The following is an 18,414-nucleotide window of genomic DNA, read 5'->3' on the forward strand; positions in this document are numbered from 1 at the left end:
CATCGAGGTGGGGTAGGCGAATACCCCTGCATTCTCCACAGGCTCCTCAAGGGGGCTCTAACATGTTTTTTTCCTTTTTTTTTTTTTAACTTTTTTTTTTTAAATCAACTGTATGAAAAATAAAAAAATAAAAAAAAATTTAAAAAAAACATACAATAAAAGAACATTTCAAAGAGACCAGAACAAGGGAGTAAGAAAAAGATAACTAACCTAAGATAACTGCTTTACTTCCATCATGTTCCTACTCTACCCCAAGAAAGTTACCTAATATAGCAACATTTCTATTAACTTGTTCCTACTATACCCATTAGAAATTAACAGACCATAGTCATTCCTGGGCATTCCCAGAATGTTGAATAGCTTATCTGTTCTTGGATTATTGTTCCCCCTTCCTTAATTGCTCTCTATTGCTAGTTCCCCTACATTCTACATTATAAACCATTTGTTTTACATTTTTCAAAGTTCACATTAGTGGTAGCATATAATATTTCTCTTTTTGTGCCTGCCTTATTTCGCTCAGCATTATGTCTTCAAGGTTCATCCATGTTGTCATATGTTTCACGAAATCGTTCCTTCTTACTGCCATGTAGTATTCCATCGTGTGTATATACCACGTTTTATTTATCCATTCATCTTTTGAAGGACATTTGGGTTGTTTCCATCCCTTGGCAATTGTGAATAATGCTAGTATGAACATTGGCGTGCAGATATCTGTTCGTGTCACTGCTTTCAGATCTTCCGGGTATATACCGAGAAGTGCAATCGCTGGGTCAAATGGTAACTCTATATATAGTTTTCTAAGGAACTGCCAGACTGACTTCCAGAGTGGCTGAACCATTATACAGTCCCACCAACAATGAATAAGAGTTCCAATTTCTCCACATCCCCTCCAGCATTTGTAGTTTCCTGTTTGTTTAATGGCAGCCATTCTAATCGGTGTGAGATGGTATCTCATTGTGGTCTTAATTTGCATCTCCCTAATAGCTAGTGAAGCTGAACATTTTTTTCATGTGTTTCTTGGCCATTTGTATTTCCTCTTCAGAGAACTGTCTTTTCGTATATTTTGCCCATTTTATAATTGGGCTGTCTGTACTATTGTCATTGAGTTGTAGGATTTCTTTATATATGCAAGATATCAGTCTTTTGTCAGATACATGGTTTCCAAAAATTTTTTCCCATTGAGTTGGCTGCCTCTTTACCTTTCTGAGAAATTCCTTTGAGGTGCAGAAACTTCTAAGCTTGAGGAGTTCCCATTTATCTATTTTTTCTTTTGTTGCTTGTGCTTTGGGTGTAAAGTCTAGGAAGTGGCGGCCTAATACAAGGTCTTGATGTTTTCCTACATTATCTTCTAGGAGTTTTATGGTACTTTCTTTTATATTGAGATCTTTGGTCCATTTTGAGTTAATTTTTGTGTAGGGTGTGAGGTAGGGGTCCTCTTTCATTCTTTTGGATATGGATATCCAACTCTCCCAGCCCCATTTGTGGAAAAGACCATTATGACCCAGTTCAGTGGCTTTGGGGACCTTATCAAAGATCAGTCGGCCATAGATCTGGGGGTCTATCTCCGAATTCTCAGTTCGATTACATTGATCTATATGTCTATCTTTGTGCCAGTACCATGCTGTTTTGACAACTGTGGCTTTATAATAAGCTTCAAAGTCAGGGAGTGTAAGTCTTCCCACTTCGTTTTTCTTTTTTAGAGTGTCTTTAGCAATTCGAGGCATATTCACTTTCCAAATAAATTTGATAACTAGCTTTTCCAAGTCTGCAAAGTAGGTTGTTGGAATTTTGATTGGGATTGCATTGAATCTGTAGATAGAGTTTGGGTAGAATTGACATCTTAATGACATTTAGCCTTCCTATCCATGAACCTGGAATATTTTTCCATCTTTTAAAGTCTCCTTCTATTTCTTTTAGTAGAGTTATGTAGTTTCTTTGTATAGGTCTTTTACATCGTTGGTTAAGTTTATTCCTAGGTACTTGATTTTTTTAGTTGCTATTGAAAATGGTATCTTTTTCTTGAGTGTCTCTTCAGTTTGTTCATTTCTAGCATATAGAAACATTACTGACTTATGTGCATTAATCTTGTATCCCGCTACTTTGCTAAATTTGTTTATTAGCTCTAGTAGCTGTATCATTGATTTCTCAGGGTTTTCCAGATATAAGATCATATCATCTGCAAACAATGACAGTTTTACTTCTTCTTTTCCAATTTGGATGCCTTTTATTTCTTTGTCTTGCCGGATTGCCCTGGCTAGCACTTCTAGCACAATGTTGAATAACAGTGGTGATAGCGGGCATCCTTGTCTTGTTCCTGATCTTGGAGGGAAGGCTTTCAGTCTCTCAGCATTGAGTACTATGCTGGCTGTGGGTTTTTCATACATGCTCTTTATCATATTGAGGAAGCTTCTTTCAATTCCTACCTGTTTATCAAAATGTTTTTATCAAAAATGGGTGTTGGATTTTGTCAAATGCTTTTTCAGCATCTATTGAGATGATCATTTTATTTTACCCTTTTGAATTGTTAATGTGCTGTAATACATTGATTGATTTTCTTATGTTGAACCATCCTTGCATGCCTGGAATGAACCCCACTTGGTCATGGTGTATGATTTTTTTAATGTGTCATTGGATTCGATTTGCAAGAATTTTGTTGAGGATTTTTGCATCTATATTCATTAGGGAGATTGGCTGGTAGTTTTCCTTTTTCGTAGCATCTTTGCCTGGTGTTGGTATTAGATTGATGTTAGCTTCATAAAATGAGTTAGGTAGTGTTCCATTTTGTTCAATGTTCTGAAAGAGTTTGAGTAAGATTGGTGTCAGTTCTTTCTGGAAAGTTTGGTAGAATTCCCCTGTGAAGCCATCTGGCCCTGGGCATTTATTTGTGGGAAGATTTTTGATGACTGATTGGATCTCTTTGCTTGTGATGGGTTGGTTGAGGTCTTCTATTTCTTCTCTGGTCAGTCTAGGTTGTTCATATGTTTCCAGGAAATTGTCCATTTCCTCTACATTATCCAGTTTGTTGCCATACAGTTGTTCATAGTATCCTCTTATAATTTTTTTAATTTCTTCGGGATCTGCAGTTATGTCACCATTTTCATTCATTATTTTGTTTATATGGGTCTTCTCTCTTTTTGATTTTGTCAGTGTAGCTAGGGGCTTGTCAATCTTGTTGATCTCAAAGAACCAACTTTTGGTGATATTTATACTCTCTATTGTTTTTTGTTCTCTATGTCATTTATTTCTGCTTTAATCCTTGTTATTTCTTTTCTTCTTCTTGGTTTAGGATTGGTTTGCTGTTCATTTTCTAGCTTCTTCAGTTGATCCATTAGTTCTTTGATTTTGGCTCTTTCTTCCTTTTTAATATATGCATTTAGTGCTCTAAATTTCCCCCTCAGTACTGCTTTTGCTGCATCCCGTAGGTTTTGGTATGTTGTGTTCTCACTTGCATTCGTCTCTCTATATTTAGCAATTTCTCTTGCTATTTCTTCTTTAACCCACTGATTGTTTAGGAGTGTGTTGTTTAACCTCCAGGTATTTGTGAATTTTCTGTCTCCGATGGTTATTGACTTCTAATTGTATTCCATTGTGGTCAGAGAATGTGCTTTGAATAATTTCAATCTTTTTAAATTCATTGAGCCTTGTTTTATGTCCCAGCATATGATCTATTCTGGAGAAAGTTTCGTGAGCACTAGAGAAGTATGTGTATCCTGGTGATTTGGGATGTAATGTTCTATATATGTCTGTTAAATCTAATTCATTTATCAGATTGTTTAGCTTTTTAATTTCCTTATTGGTCTCATGTCTGGTTGATCTATCTATAGGAGAGAGTGATGTGTTGAAGTCTCCCATAATTATTGTGGAAACACCAATTGCTTCCTTTAGTTTTGCCAGTGTTTCTCTCATGTATTTTGTGGCACCTTGATTGGGTGCATAAACATTTATGATTGTTATTTCTTCTTGTTGAATTGCCCCTTTTATTAGTATGTAGTGGTCTTCTTTGTCTCTCAAAACATCCCTGCATTTAAAGTCTATTTTATCTGAGATTAATACTGCTACACCTGCTTTCTTTTGGCTGTAGCTTGCATGAAATATTTTTTTCCATCCTTTCACTTTCAGTTTCTTTGTGTCCCTGTGTCTAAGATGAGTCTCTTGTATGCAACATATTGATGGTTCATTTTTTTTGATCCATTCTGCGATTCTATATCTTTTAATTGGGGAGTTTAATCCATTTACATTCAATGTTATAACTGTGAAGGCATTTCTTGAATCAGCCATCTTATCCTTTGGTTTATGTTTATCATATATATCTTTCCCCTCTCTCTATTAATATTCTTTAACGTACCCATACCAAATCTCTTTAGTACTGAACCTTTCTCCAAGTCTCTCTCTCCTTTCTTTGTTTCTCTGTCTGTAGGGCTCTCTTTAGTATCTCCAGTAGGGCAGGTCTCTTGTTAGCAAATTCTCTCAGCATTTGTTTGTCTGTGAAAAATTTAAGCTCTCCCTCAAATTTGAAGGAGAGCTTTGCTGGATAAAGTATTCCTGGTTGGAAATTTTTCTCACTCAGAATTTTAAATATATCATGCCACTGCCTTCTCGCCTCCATTGTGGCTGCTGAGTAGTCACTACTTAGTCTTATGCTGTTTCCTTTGTACGTTGTAAATTGCTTTTCTCTTGCTGCTTTCAGAACTTGCTCCTTCTCTTCCGTGTCTGACAGTGTGATCAGAATATGTCTCGGAGTGGGTTTATTTGGATTTATTCTATTTGGAGTTCGCTGGGCATTTATGATTTGTGTATGTATGGTGTTTAGAAGATTTGGGAAGTTTTCCCCAACAATTTCTTTGAATACTCTTCCTAGACCTTTACCCTTTTCTTCCCCTTCAGGAACACCAATGAGTCTTATATTCGGATGTTTTATATTATCTATCATATCCCTGAGGTCTGTTTTGATTTTTTAAATTTTTTTCCCCATTCTTTCTTTTATGTTTTCATTTTCCATTCTGTCATCTTCCAGGTGACTGATTTGTTGTTCAACTTCCTCTAGTCTTGTGCTATGAGTAACCAGAATCTTTTTAATTTGGTCAACAGTTTTTTTAATTTCCATAAGATCTTCTATTTTTTTACTTAGTCTTGCAATGTCCTCTTTATGTTCTTCTAGGGTCATCTTGATATCCTTTGTATCATGTACTATGGTCTCATTGTTCATCTTTAGTTCTTTGATTAGTTGCTCTAGGGACTGTGTCTCTTCTGGTCTTTTGATTTGGGTGCTTGGGCTTGGGTTATCCATATCGTCTGGAATTTTCATATGCTTCATAATTTTCTGTTGTTTTTTGCCTCTTGGCATTTACTTAACTTGATAGGGTTCTTTTAGGATTTGTAGACCAATTGAAGTCCTTATCTCTAATTTATCAGATCTACAGCTTCGTGGAGTACACTTTCTCTAACTAACCAGCAGGTGGCGTCCACAAGCCACCTGTTCTCCACAAGCCAGTTCTCCCCTGCTTTGCCTTTGTGGTGAGTGGGGGAGTGAGTCTTGTGGGTTCCAATTGGTGTACCAAGCTTGCGTGTGTAGTTGGTGTTGCCCGCCCTGTATATGGGGTGTGTGTCTGGGTGGTCAGGGAGGGGGTTGGCTCTAACAATCAAATCTCCCTGGTGTTCCTGGAGTTTTAAAGCTGCTGCAATAGTCTAATCCTTCAGTTCAGTCCTGCCACAGTTTGTCTCTACCACTGACCCACAAGTCCTTGGTATTGGCGTATGGTTCCTGAGACTTGTGGGTGGGTCCCTCTTCCAGGCCATGCACCCCCTGGTCCTCTGTTGAGGGATGACTGTGCTATGTCACAGGTGAGTGCCGTCCCCCCAGGGTGGTTCTGGGCTGCTGGGCTGTGTAGGGAGGCTCCCAGTCTGTTGAAATGATGGCTGAATGGGGCTTTGTTAATTCACACTGCTCCACCGTCCCAACTCTGGGACATCCAGCTGAGGGTGCAGGGAAGGCTAATGTCCACACCCAGTTTTGTGGAGTGTGCCTGTTATTTGAAGCACTTCCATCACACTGGGTTGTCTGGGGCAGCTCTGGGCTATGGGGCTGGCGATGGGCAGGAGTGTTTCCTGTCCACCAGGATGATGGCTGTGAGCGGACACCCCCCTTTTCTTGGGAAGTTGTGGTGTTTAGTGAATTTTCTCAGCCACTGGATTATTGCCTTTTGTCTCAGAGCTCTCTTAGTCCTGCTCTTGTCTTGACCTGCCCAAATTGCAAGTCTTTGAGGCTTTCTGTATTGGGCTTCTTAGAGTAATTGTTTTAGAAAAAGAAAAAAAGATTAAAAAAAAAAAGGGCCCTCCTCACAGATCTAATGGGTTATTGAAATGCTAAGAGACAAAGCAATTAGGGCCATTAAGGAAAGGTCCACAGGGCAGAGAGATCAGTTTTTCTTTGGGATTTGCATATGAACCTCAGGGCCTGAGCTCTGCCCTTCCCCTTTCTATGTTCACCAGACCTGCAAAAAATCCTCCGCTTTTATTTTGGAGTTTTTCTTTGTTATTTTTTGCTATGCCTGTTTCCTCTCCGCTGGGCTGGCTGCTCTCAGATTCTCTGGTGTCTGGTCTCAGTCTATCTATGGTTGGAGTTTGGATCAGTAGAATGAATTTCCGATAAGGGCTGCCACTGCACTTCTCCCTTCTCCTTCCCGGAGCTGACAGCCCCTCCTCCCACGGGACTGAGCCTGGCAGGGAGGGGCGCGGGTCCCCTGGCCGCAAAAACTTACAGATTTCGCTGATGTCAGCAGTTCGACATTTTCGTGAGTGTTGTATGAAGTATGCCCAAAGTCAGATTGCTCTGTTATGTCCAGTCCACGCAGTTCCTGGGTTTCTACCTACTTCCCTGGAGGAGTAACTAAAACATACAGCTCACCAATCCGCCTTCTTGCCCCGCCTCTGAACAAACATTTTGCAGTGATTGATCCTCTGGCTGGCTCCTGTTCCCTTGACTAAAGAATTCTGAGACTGCCTACAGCAAACAGGGCACAGGCTGTGAATCATGGAATCATCCATCATCACATCTCATACTCCCTAAAATATTGGGTAGATTGTCATTTTGCAACTGTTATTGAAAAGATACACATCACTCCTCTTCTAGAAAATAGTAAAGTATATTTAAAGAAGAAAATAGCATGCATCTTCCCATTAGTCCTCTCTTGCACCATCTGCAATAGTGTTATGCAAAAGCATGATACAGTCTGTCTGAACCTTACATAATTATGGTCACAATTTGGTAATGGTTTATTCAGCTATCATACATTAATTGGCACTTACTCTGTCTTAGAGACTAGGATAGGATCCATGTATGAGATGGAAAATTTAGAAAGAAAAATAATAACTTCCTCCCAGGTAGTGCCTACACAATTAAGCTTTATCTCTTTGCCCAAATAATATTTTCTCAGACAATCCACATTTCCTCAAAAGAGTCCTGGGAACTATGCTCTATTCCAAAAATACGTATTGGTAATAACTTCCAGAACTTATGTTAGGAACTGAAGCAAAATAAAATATAGTCAGAAATCAATTCTATGTGTTGTGATGAATGAATCATAGAAGATAAAAATCAAGGAGAGTTCCTTTATCACACATTTTTAAAATTGAGAATACATGTGTTAGTAGTCTTATAGAAGGAGAATACTTTGTCAAAGGAAACATTAGGGAAGGTTCTTCCTAGACAAAGAGGTATTGAGTTAAATACATGTGAAAAAAAAACATTCTATAATACAAGACCTTAAAATGACAATGACAAGGCACTTCAATTAAAAAAAGAATAAACACTTCTAAGCCCTTCATTTTTATATTTCTAAGGAAGTCCTTCCCAATACCAGCTGTGTGATACATGTAGCATCTTATTCCTTACCGGGGATTGACCTCACCCCTGACTTCGCCTAAGAAAACCCTGGGAGCACACTGAGCTTTGGCTGTTACGGCTTTGAGCACAGACCACCCCTAGCACATCTTGTTTTGAGAAAACAGCACATACAAGATATTTTCCCAATACTTCAACACAAACCTCTAGTGCTTTGTTCCTCAAACATGTATAATCTGTAGAGCAGTTGCCATAGGCTCAAACATACTCAAGAGAACTTCTTATTCTCTTCTCACCTGTCATGAGGTAGCTGCAGCCCTCTGGATGTATGTGATTCTAGCGTTCAGTGCTTCTTTCTTTGTAATCTCAACTAGCCCTGTTTTAGAAGGTCTGAGGTAGTCCCACTGGGTCTTCCCCTTTTTCTTCTTTTGAGGTGGGTTCTGCTGTTGGTTCCACGTGACATAACTCTAACTGCTATGAACCTTCCTTGGAAGGTCACTTCCTTATATTTAGCTTCCTCAAGGGTTTCCTTTCCTACATAAACTCTTCTACCTTTTCACACTTGCAGTGCTTTATCCAAGAGATTTTCTTGGCATGAACTGGTAATAAAGGATGATGAATCCCAAGGAAAAAATTCCAATTTTTGCCTCTTGCTTTAGTTTGGAGTTCCTCAAAGATAAATGGCAATAAGCATCATGCACAGAAGTCCTGAAGAAAGCTTAACATATAAATGCCTTAAACTGAACAAATTGTCTCACCAAAATTCTGATGTTTCTTCCTTTTTAAGAATTTTTTTCTACATTAATTGAATTGCTACTCTTGACTCATTAACCCAACTCATAACATTGATATAATTCGCTCTTCATTTTTCTCATTATTCCACTAATTAAATTGTTGATTTTTTCTATGATTAGAGATGTTTGTAATATGTGAGAAAATACAAAAATTATTGCATGAAAATCAAACAAATTATTGAATGCAAAAATGAAAGTTGAAGCTACTCATTGTGGATTTAAGAATTTTCTTTTTCCTAATATAGATAACATGTTGAGTCATTGAAGAAGTCACTATAAATTAAAAATAATTAATTTTACATGATATGTTCTCTAATCACAGCAGAATAAATTAAATATCAACTAAAGGAAAATATCCAGGAAATTCTGAAATATATGGTGATGAAAAAGATCTCAGGAAAACAATTATCAATGGTTCACAAGGGAAATTAAAAAATATCTTGAACTGAATGAAAATGAAAACAGGAAATATCATATTTATGTCATTCAGCTTGGTGCTTAGAAGGAAATTTCTACCATTCAATTCTTATATAAAAATGATGGAAGTTCTAACATCAGCAATCTAAGCTTCAATCTTATGAAGCTACCACAAGACTAACAAATTAAACTAAAAATAAGTTAAAAAAGAAAATAATCAACTAAATGTGGAAATAAATAAGCTAGAAAAATGAAAAAACAATAGAGAAAATCCAGAAAATGTAAAGCTGATACTATACAAAGTTCTATAGAATTAAAATGGAAAAATTGAAAATCATCCCATACACTAATATGAAGATTGAAGGAGAGAACATCACTCAAAGACCTACACAATTTAAAAGGAAAACAAGAAAGTATTTTCAGCAAATTTATGCAAATAAATTTGACACTTTAGAAATGAAATGATCAATAACTGGAACTAGAGACATCACAAAAACTGACTTAAAAATAGAAAATGTGACTATTTCTGACTCATGGAAAGAAATCAAATTTATGACTGAAAAGCTTGTCACAGAAAAGTTCATGCAGAGATGGATTCACTGGTAATTCTACCAAACATTGAAGGAAGAAATAGAACCAATATTATACTTACAATTTCAAAAAATAGAAGAGGAAGAAAAACTTCACAGCTCATTTTATGAAGGCTGTAATAACCAGCCATTCCCTGAAAACTGACTGAAAAAAATCATAAGAAAATAAAAATACAGACATTGTTCAACATAAACAAAGGCAAATATATTAACACTGTGCCAGTTTGAATGTATTATGTCCCTCAAAACACCATTATCTTTGATGCAGTCTTGTGTGCGTTAGATGTATGAGTGTTGATTAGATTGTACTTCTTTGATTGAGTGTTTCCATGGAGATGGAGAAAGAGATTAAGTGAGAGGAAGGGGTAGCAACAAACAAGATGAGATTTAACAAATGTCTATGAATACTGAAACTTTGTGTAAATAAATATATATATATTTAGATGCTGTGGTGTTGGAGTAGCTGGAAGGAGATAAGTGACATGGTGGAACTGTATCTATAGCATCCTTTGAAATTTGCTCTATACCTACTTGTTGAATTGTGCTTTGAAAGTCTTCACCTTTCTGTATATACGTTATATTGCTTAATGGTGAAAGAACTGAGACTGTGGAAATGTAACCCATAAAATTTTTGAAATTAGTTATATAACTGCTTGTTGAGCTGTACCTCAAAAGTTAACACCTTCTAATATGTATGGTATATTTTACAATAATGGAAATAGCTGCAGTTGTGGCACTGTGACCCATGACATTCTTTGAAATTTGCTCTCTGACTGCTTGTTGAATCATACTTTGAAAGTTATCACTAGCATGTTTATATGTTAAAGTTCATAAAAAAGGAAAAGTCTCATCAAAATCTATTGTAGTTGTGGTCTCTCTAGGGCACAGTTGTCCATCTGTGGACCTGTGAAACACAGATCATAAGTTATCTCCTTCCAATACACAATGGAGGCAGACTCATCCTTTCCACTTGTTTGTGCAGTGGTCATTCTCTCCCCAAACACTGAAGTGAATGCTCCACCCCCTGAGAAAACTGGAGTGGTGTCCAGACTTTCTGCAATCTCTGGGTAATGGGCTTAACCCTCTCAGAATAACGTTTGGTGGCCAGACTCTCCACAATCCCCCAAGCATCTGGGAAAACTGTGGTGGTAGCACTCTTCCCGAGCAATGAGGCAGAAGACCCACCCTCTCCAAGTGCTGGGGCTTACACACATTGGTGGACTCACTCTCTTGACCCAAGAAAATGTCTTCAGTCCAGAATTCCATTTTCATGGTTCTGCCTTTGAAATCATTTTTCCTTCAATCTGTCCCTTTTCTGTCAGTTTTAGTCCAGGCTGGCAGTGGTTCCATTCATACACATCTTGCAAAAATCTTTTTGGTTTTGCATGTAGTACACAGAGGCCCAAACCTTCAGACAAAGGAACTTGCCACATATCTTTCTGGATAACTGCATTTCCAGTTCTGACTTGCACTGAAATGGTCGACTGGTTCCATATTCATGGAGCACCATTCTCTGGGGAGTCACTTTCCAGACACTTAGAATTTTCCAAACCATCAATTTCTGGTTCCTTTGTGGCCAGGTGTTCACTTCTCAGCTTATCCTTCTCCTTTCACATTTTACTATACGCTGCAAGGAAAAACCAGGCTACACTTTCCACATTTAGTTTAGAAATCTCCTGAGCTAAATATTCAACTCATCACTTTTAAAGTCTGCCTTCCATGTGGCATCAGAACTCAATTTTTCCAAGTTTTCTGCCACTTTAAAACAAGGGTCGCCTTTCTTCCTGTTGCCAATGACACATTCATCATTTTTGTTTAAGGCCTCATCAGAGGGACTTTTAGCATCCATATTTCTACCAACAGTCTATTCAAAGCAATCTAGGGCTTTTCCATCAAACACCTCACAATTCTTCCAGCCCTACCCATTACCCAACTTCAAACTGTTTCCACATTTTGCATATTAGCAGTAGCAGCACCCCACTCTCGGGACAAAATCTCTTTTAGTTCCCCAGGCTGCTCAAAGTAGATACCATGAAATGTTTTGACTTCAACAATGGGAATTTATTATCTTAAAAGCTTGCAGATTTGAGGCTGAGAAAAATGTCCAAATCAAGACATCATCAAGGCAATGGTCCTTTCCTGAAGCCAGCTGCCAGTGCTCCTTAGCTCCTCTGCCACATGGCAAGGCACATGGCAGTGTCTGCCAGTCTCCCCCTTCTCTTCCTGGTTTTGTTACTTTCAGCATCTTGCTTCCATGGCAAGAATTTTTTTTACATGAATTTCATTCTCTGTAAAGGACTCTAGTGAGAAGATTAAGAGCCACCCTGGGTCACACCTTGACTGAAGTAGTCTCATCAGAAGCCCTACTTACAATGGTTCCACACCCAGAGGAATGGATTAACTTTTTAAGAACATATTTTTCTGGGGTACATACAGTTTCAAATCACCACACTGCCATTCCTGATCCCCTCCGCAGGGCAATTTGGAACTGCTGTCTGGCTGTTTGAGGTTCCCTGGCCCTGTTGCAGCTGGGAAAGACTGGCTTGAGAAACTCCTTTCTGGCAGGCCCCATCTCCCAGATCTGCTCTCTAGGTGAGAGCAGCTTGAGACAGTGGAAGGAATGGAAGATGTTATAGAGGTGGACAATCTGGGGCAAAGGCTTTCTTGCTTAAACACCTACAAAAGGGAAGTCTGGCTCCTGGGATATGTAGGGGTCATACAAACTCCTGTAAACAGGGGAACTGCAAAACAACAAACAACCAAAAGCCAACACAGGACACAGGCCTAGAAAAGACAGGGATGGCCCTGCACACTGCAATCACTTTGGGTAGATCTTCCTGATGGGAAGGTGAAGCTCAAGAAAATTTGTCTCATCACCAGCTAGTTACAAAATAAAAAAAACAGAAATCTCAGGGAATAAATTCCAGAGTCAACATTTAAAATGTCAAAATGAACAGTGTGCAACAGAGTATAAGTCAAACAAAGAAATAGGAAGTTATGTCCCATTCAAAGGAAGAGAAGAAAAATCCAGAAAACACCAAAGAAGACCAGATTGTGGGCATATCAAATAAAGATTTTAAAGGACGTTCTTAAAAATGCTAAAGGAGGTGATGGAAAATGCAGCAAAAGAACTAAAGGATATTAGGAAACAGTGAGTGAGCAATATGAGAATTCTAGTAAAGGGATAGAAATTTTAAAAAGGAACCAAACAGACCTACTAGAGGTGAAGACAAAAATAACTGAAAAATTCCCAGGAGGGTTTCAGCAGCAGATTGGAGCCAACAGTAAAGAGAATCAGTGAACTCAAAAACAAGACAATTGTAATAAGTCAAGCTGAGGCACAGAAGGGAAAAAGAACTATCAAAAGCAAAGATAGTCAAACCCACTTCTGGGACACCCTTAGGCATAGCAATATATGCATTATGGGAGCCCCTAAAGGAGGAGAAAGAAAGGAGCAGAAGGAATATTCAAAGAAATAATGAAAGAAAACTTCCAAACTTAGCAAAAGATGAATATCCAAGAAGCCCAGAGAACACCAAACAGGATAAGCAGGAGGAAAAATACACCCTGTCATATATTGATCACATCATTGAATGCAAAAGACAAGGAGAGAGCTTGGAAAACTGCAAGAGAAAAGCAACGTTAGGTGTAAGGTAGTCCCAATTAGACTGAGTGCCAATTTCTCATCAGAAATATGGAGACAAGAAGACAGTGGGTTGAAGTACTTAAATTGTTGAAAGAAAACAACTGCCTATGAAGAATTGTATATCAGGTGAGACTTTCTTTCAAAAATGAGGGAGAAATTAAGACATTTCCAGATAAACAAAAGTTGAGGGAGTTTATCTCTACTAGACCTGCCCTACAAGCAATGTTAAAGGGAGTTAGCTCTTCAGACTGAAAGGAAAAGACACAAGACAGTAGTTCAAAGCAGCATAAAGAAATACAAAACTCTGGTAAAGGTAACCAGTTGGGTAATTATGAATGCCAATAACACTGTATTTTATAATTAGATATGTAACTCTACTTCTTACTTCCTACAGGTGTTAAAATGCAAATGCATAAAAAGTAATCATAAATCTATGGTTTGGGACATACAATGTACAAAGATATAAGTTGTAACTAGTACAAAAAAAGGAGGAGGGTTGGAGGGGTGTTGGAAAAGTATATGTGTATGCTATTGAAGTCAAGTTGGTACCAAATCAAATATGACTGTTATAGATTTAAGATGTTAAATTTTATCCTCATGGTAACCACAAGAAAAATAGATGAAAAATATATCCATATAGAAAAGAGAAGTCACTCAATTTAGTACAACACAACAAATCAAATAAATATAAAAGTATTTATTGACAGAAGAATTGAGGGTCAAAAAAGGTATAAGAATTACAAAGGCAAAGTAGCAAAATGGCAGAAAAGAAAGACCTGCATTATCACTAGTGATTTCAAATGCAAATGGGTTAAACTCTCCAGTCAAAAGACAGAGATTGACAGAATGGATAAAAAAGCATGACCCAACTATATGTTGACCCCAAGAGGCTCACCTGAAATTCAAAGATACAAATAGGTTGAAAGCGAAAGGATGTAATGCAATATACTATGCAAGTAGTAATCAAAAGAGGGTTTGGGTAGCCATACTAATATGAAATGAAATAGACTTTAAGTCACAAATAGCCAAGAGGGACAAAGACGGTCATTATATACTGATAAAGGGGTCAATTCAAAAAGAAAATGTAACAATTATAAATGTATATACACCTAACAGCAGAGCCCCAAAATATGTGAAACAAATACTGACAGATTGGAAGGTAGAATTTCATAGCTCTACATTAATAGTAGGAGACCTGAATGCACCACTTTCCATAATGGGTAGAACATCTAATCAGAAGATCAACAAGGAAATTCAAGACTTGAATGATACTCTAAACCAACTAGGCCTAACAAACATACATAGATCACTTCAACAAATCAGAGCAAAATACATATTCTTCTCAAGTGCACATGGATCGTTCTCCAGGATGGACCACGTTAGTTCATGTACCGGTTTGTATATGTTATGTCCCCCAGAAAAAGCCATGTTCATTGATGCAACCTTGTGGGGGCAGACATATTAGTGGGGATTAAGTTGGAATGTTTCGATTAAGTTTTTTCCATGGAAATGTGCCCCACCCAACTGTGGGTGATAACTCTGATTGGATAGCTTCTGTGGAGGTGTGGCCCCATCCACTCAGCATGAGCCTTGATTAGTTTGCTAGAGCACTATAGAAGCTCAGACAGATGGAGCAAGATTGCTACAGCCAAGAGGGACACTTTGAAGAATGCACAGAAGCTGAGAGAGGAACTGCAGATGAGAGGCAGTTTGAAGATGGCTGTTGAAAGCAACTCTTGCTCCGGAGAAGCTAAGATAGGACAAATACCCCAAGAGCAACTAAGAGTGACATTTTTGAGGAACTGCAGCCTGGAGAGGAATGTCTTGGGAGAAAGTCATTTGAAGCCAGAATTTTGGAGCAGACATCAGCCACGTGCCTTCCCAGCTAACGGAGGTTTTCGGGACACCATTGACCATCCTCCAGTGAAGGTACCTTCTTGTTGATGCATTACCTTGGACACTTTATGGCCTTAAGACTGTAACTGTGTAACCAAATAAACCCCCTTTTTAAAAAGCCAATCCATTTCTGGTGTTTTGCATTCCAGCAGCATTAGCAAACCAGAACAGTTCACTAAACTAGTCTCGATAAATTGAAAAATATTGAATCATACCATGTATCTTCTCCAACCACAACAGAATGATGCTAGAAATCAATAAGAGAAGGAAAAAAGGAAAATCCACAAATATGTGGAAATTAAACAAAATGATTACAAAAGCAATGTGTTAAAGAGGAAATAACAAGGAAAATTAGAAAATATCTTGAGGCAAAGGAAACAAAATTACAAAATACCAAATCTTATGGAATGTAGTGAATGCAGAGCTCAGAGGCAAATGTATAACTTTAAATGCTTACATTAAAAAAGGAGAAAGACTTCAAATCAGAGCTCTAACTTCAAAACTGGAAGAACTAGCAAAAGAAGAGCAAATTAAATCCAAAATGATCAGAAGGAAGGAAATAACAAAGATTAGAGTGGAGATGAATGAAATAGACAACAACAAAAAACAATAGAATCAACAAAACTAAAAATTGGTTCTCTGAAAAGAACAATAAAATTAACAAACCTTTAGCTATACTGACAAAGAAAAAAAAAGAAAGGAAACAAATAATGAAAATCAGAAATGAAAAGGGGGGCATTACTATCAACCCCACTGAAGTAAAAAGAACTGCAAAAGGATACTACTTAACTATTGTATGCCAATACAATAGATAATCTAGATGAAATGGACAAATTCTTAGAAACCCACAAAATACATACACTGACTCAAGAAGAAATAGAAGATCTCAACAAACCAATTATTAGTAAAGAGATCGAAAAACTAATCAAAATCCTTCACACAAGGAAAAGTCCAAGACCAGATGGCTTCACGGGAATTTTATCAAATATTCCAAGAAGACTTAACTCCAATTCTGCTCAAACTATTAAAAAAAAAATGGAAGAGGTGGCAACACTCCCTAATTCATTCTATTATGCCAACATTGGCCTTAAAATCAATGCCAGATAAAGATGGCAAAAGAAAAGAAAGCTATAGACCAATATCTCTTATGAATATAGATACAAAAATCCTCAACAAAATATGAGCAAACTGGATCCAACAGCAGATTAAAAGAATTATACATCATGATCCACTGGGATTTATCCTGGGTAAGCAAGGCTGGTTCAAATCAGAAAATCAATTAATATAATATACCACATTAACAGAATTAAGGGGAAAAAACCACTTGATCATCTCAATTTATTAAGAAAAAGTATTTGACAAAATCCAGCAATCTTTTGTGATAAAAAACACTCAGAAAAGTAGGAATAGACTTAAACTTCCTCAACATGATAAAGGGCATATATGAAAAACCCTAACTGACATTCTACTTAATGGTGAAAGACTGAAAACTTCCCCTGTAAAATCAAGAACAAGAAAAGAATGCCCACTGCCACCACAGTTATTCAACATTGTACTGAAATTTCTTGTCAGAGCAATGAGATGGAAAAAAGAAAGAAAAGGCATCCAGATTCAAAAGGAGAAAGTAAAACTTTCTCTCTCTGAAGAGGACATGATCCTATAAACAGAAAATCCTAAGAAATCCACAATAAAACTCCTAGAGCTAGTAAATGAATTCAGCAAAGAGGCAGGGTACAAGATTATCTCTCCAAAATCAATAGTGTTAACCACACAAAAAATGAGCAATCAGAAGAATAATATAATTATTATACTCTAGAATATTCTAACTTCTAACTCTGAATTTGCTTAATCTAATTATTTCATATCAGTGAGATCATACAATTTTTGTCCTTTTGTGTCTGGTTTATTTCATTCAACATAATGTCTTCAAGGTTTATCCATGTTGTTGCATGAACCAGAGCTTCATTCCTTTTTAATGCCGAGTTACATTCCATTGCATTTATGTATCACATTATGTTCATCTATTCATCATTGAACCATTCATCAGTTAGTGGACATTTGGGTTGCTTCCATTTTTTTTGGCAATTGGAATAATGCTGCTATGAACATTGCTGTGTCAGTATCTGTTCAAATCCCTGCTTTCAATTTTTTGAGGACTTGCCAAGCTGTCTTCCACCATGGCAGCACCATTTTACATTGCCACCAACAATGAGTGATTGTTCCTATTTCTCCACATCCTCTCCGGTACTTGTAATTTTCCATTTTTTTTAAATAGCTGTCATTTGAGTGAGTGTGAAATAGTATCTCATTGTGGTTTTGACTTTATTTACTGATGACTAGTGATATTGAGCATGTTTTCATGTGCTTTCTTGTCATTGGTAAATCTTATTTGAAGAAATATCTATTCAAGTCTTTTGCACAATTTCTATTGGGTTGTTTGTCTTTTTGTTGTTGAGTTGCAGGATCTCTTTATATATTCTGGATTTTAAACCCTTATTGGATATGTGGTTTCTAAATATTTTCTCCCATTGAGAAGGTTGTCTTATTACTTTCATGATAAAGTCCTTTGATGGACAAAGTTTTAAATTTTGATGCAGTCCTAGTTACCTATTTTTTCTTTTGTTGCTTATGTTTTACATGTAAAATCTAAGAAACCATTGCCGAACAGAAGATTCTTAGCATGCTTCCTTACATTTTCTTCCAGAAGTTTTATAGCCTTGTTCTTTTATTTAGGTTTGTGATCCATTCTGAGTTAGTATTTGTATATGGTGTGAAATAAGGGTCCTCCTCCATTTTTTTTGCATTTGGATATCCAGTTTCCCCAGCACCATTTGTTGAAGAGACTATTCTTTCCCAATGGGGAACTTTGCAGTCTTGTCAAAAATAAATTGGCCACACATGTGAATGTCTATTTAAGAGCTCTCAATTCAATTTTATTGGTCTATATACTGTTCTGTGCCAGTACCATGCTGTTTTGACCATTGTGGCTTTGTAATAAGCTTTAAAGTCAGGAAGTTTGAGTCCTACAACTTTGTTCTTCCTTTCAAGATGATTTTGGCTATTTCGGGTGACTTACCCTTCCAAATAAATTTGGTAATTGGCTTTTCCATTTCCACAAAGTAGACTATGGGAATTTTTATTGGGATTGTGTTGAATCTGTAAATTGTTTTGGGTAGAATTGACATCTTAAATATATTAAGTCTTACAATACATGAGCATGGAATGTCCTTC

General features: G+C 37.2%; 1 protein-coding gene across 2 annotated transcripts in view; it reads left to right on the forward strand.

The window, feature by feature from the left end:
* Positions 1-18,414, forward strand: part of LOC119536378 (membrane-spanning 4-domains subfamily A member 4D-like) — a 41,416-nt gene that overhangs the window by 17,606 nt on the left and 5,396 nt on the right. Inside the window, exon 9 of one of the 2 annotated variants that reach the window (XM_037839141.1) lies at positions 8,957-9,001. The exons of the other annotated variant lie outside the window; for it this stretch is intronic. Coding sequence (XP_037695069.1) covers positions 8,957-8,980 — 24 coding nt within the window. The 3' untranslated portion in view covers positions 8,981-9,001. Of the gene's footprint in view, positions 1-8,956; positions 9,002-18,414 lie in introns of those variants that run through there. 2 annotated transcript variants of the gene reach the window in all.

The sequence above is a fragment of the Choloepus didactylus genome, chromosome 6 (genome assembly GCF_015220235.1).
Source record: "Choloepus didactylus isolate mChoDid1 chromosome 6, mChoDid1.pri, whole genome shotgun sequence".
In the NCBI taxonomy this organism is placed as follows: domain Eukaryota; kingdom Metazoa; phylum Chordata; class Mammalia; order Pilosa; family Megalonychidae; genus Choloepus; species Choloepus didactylus.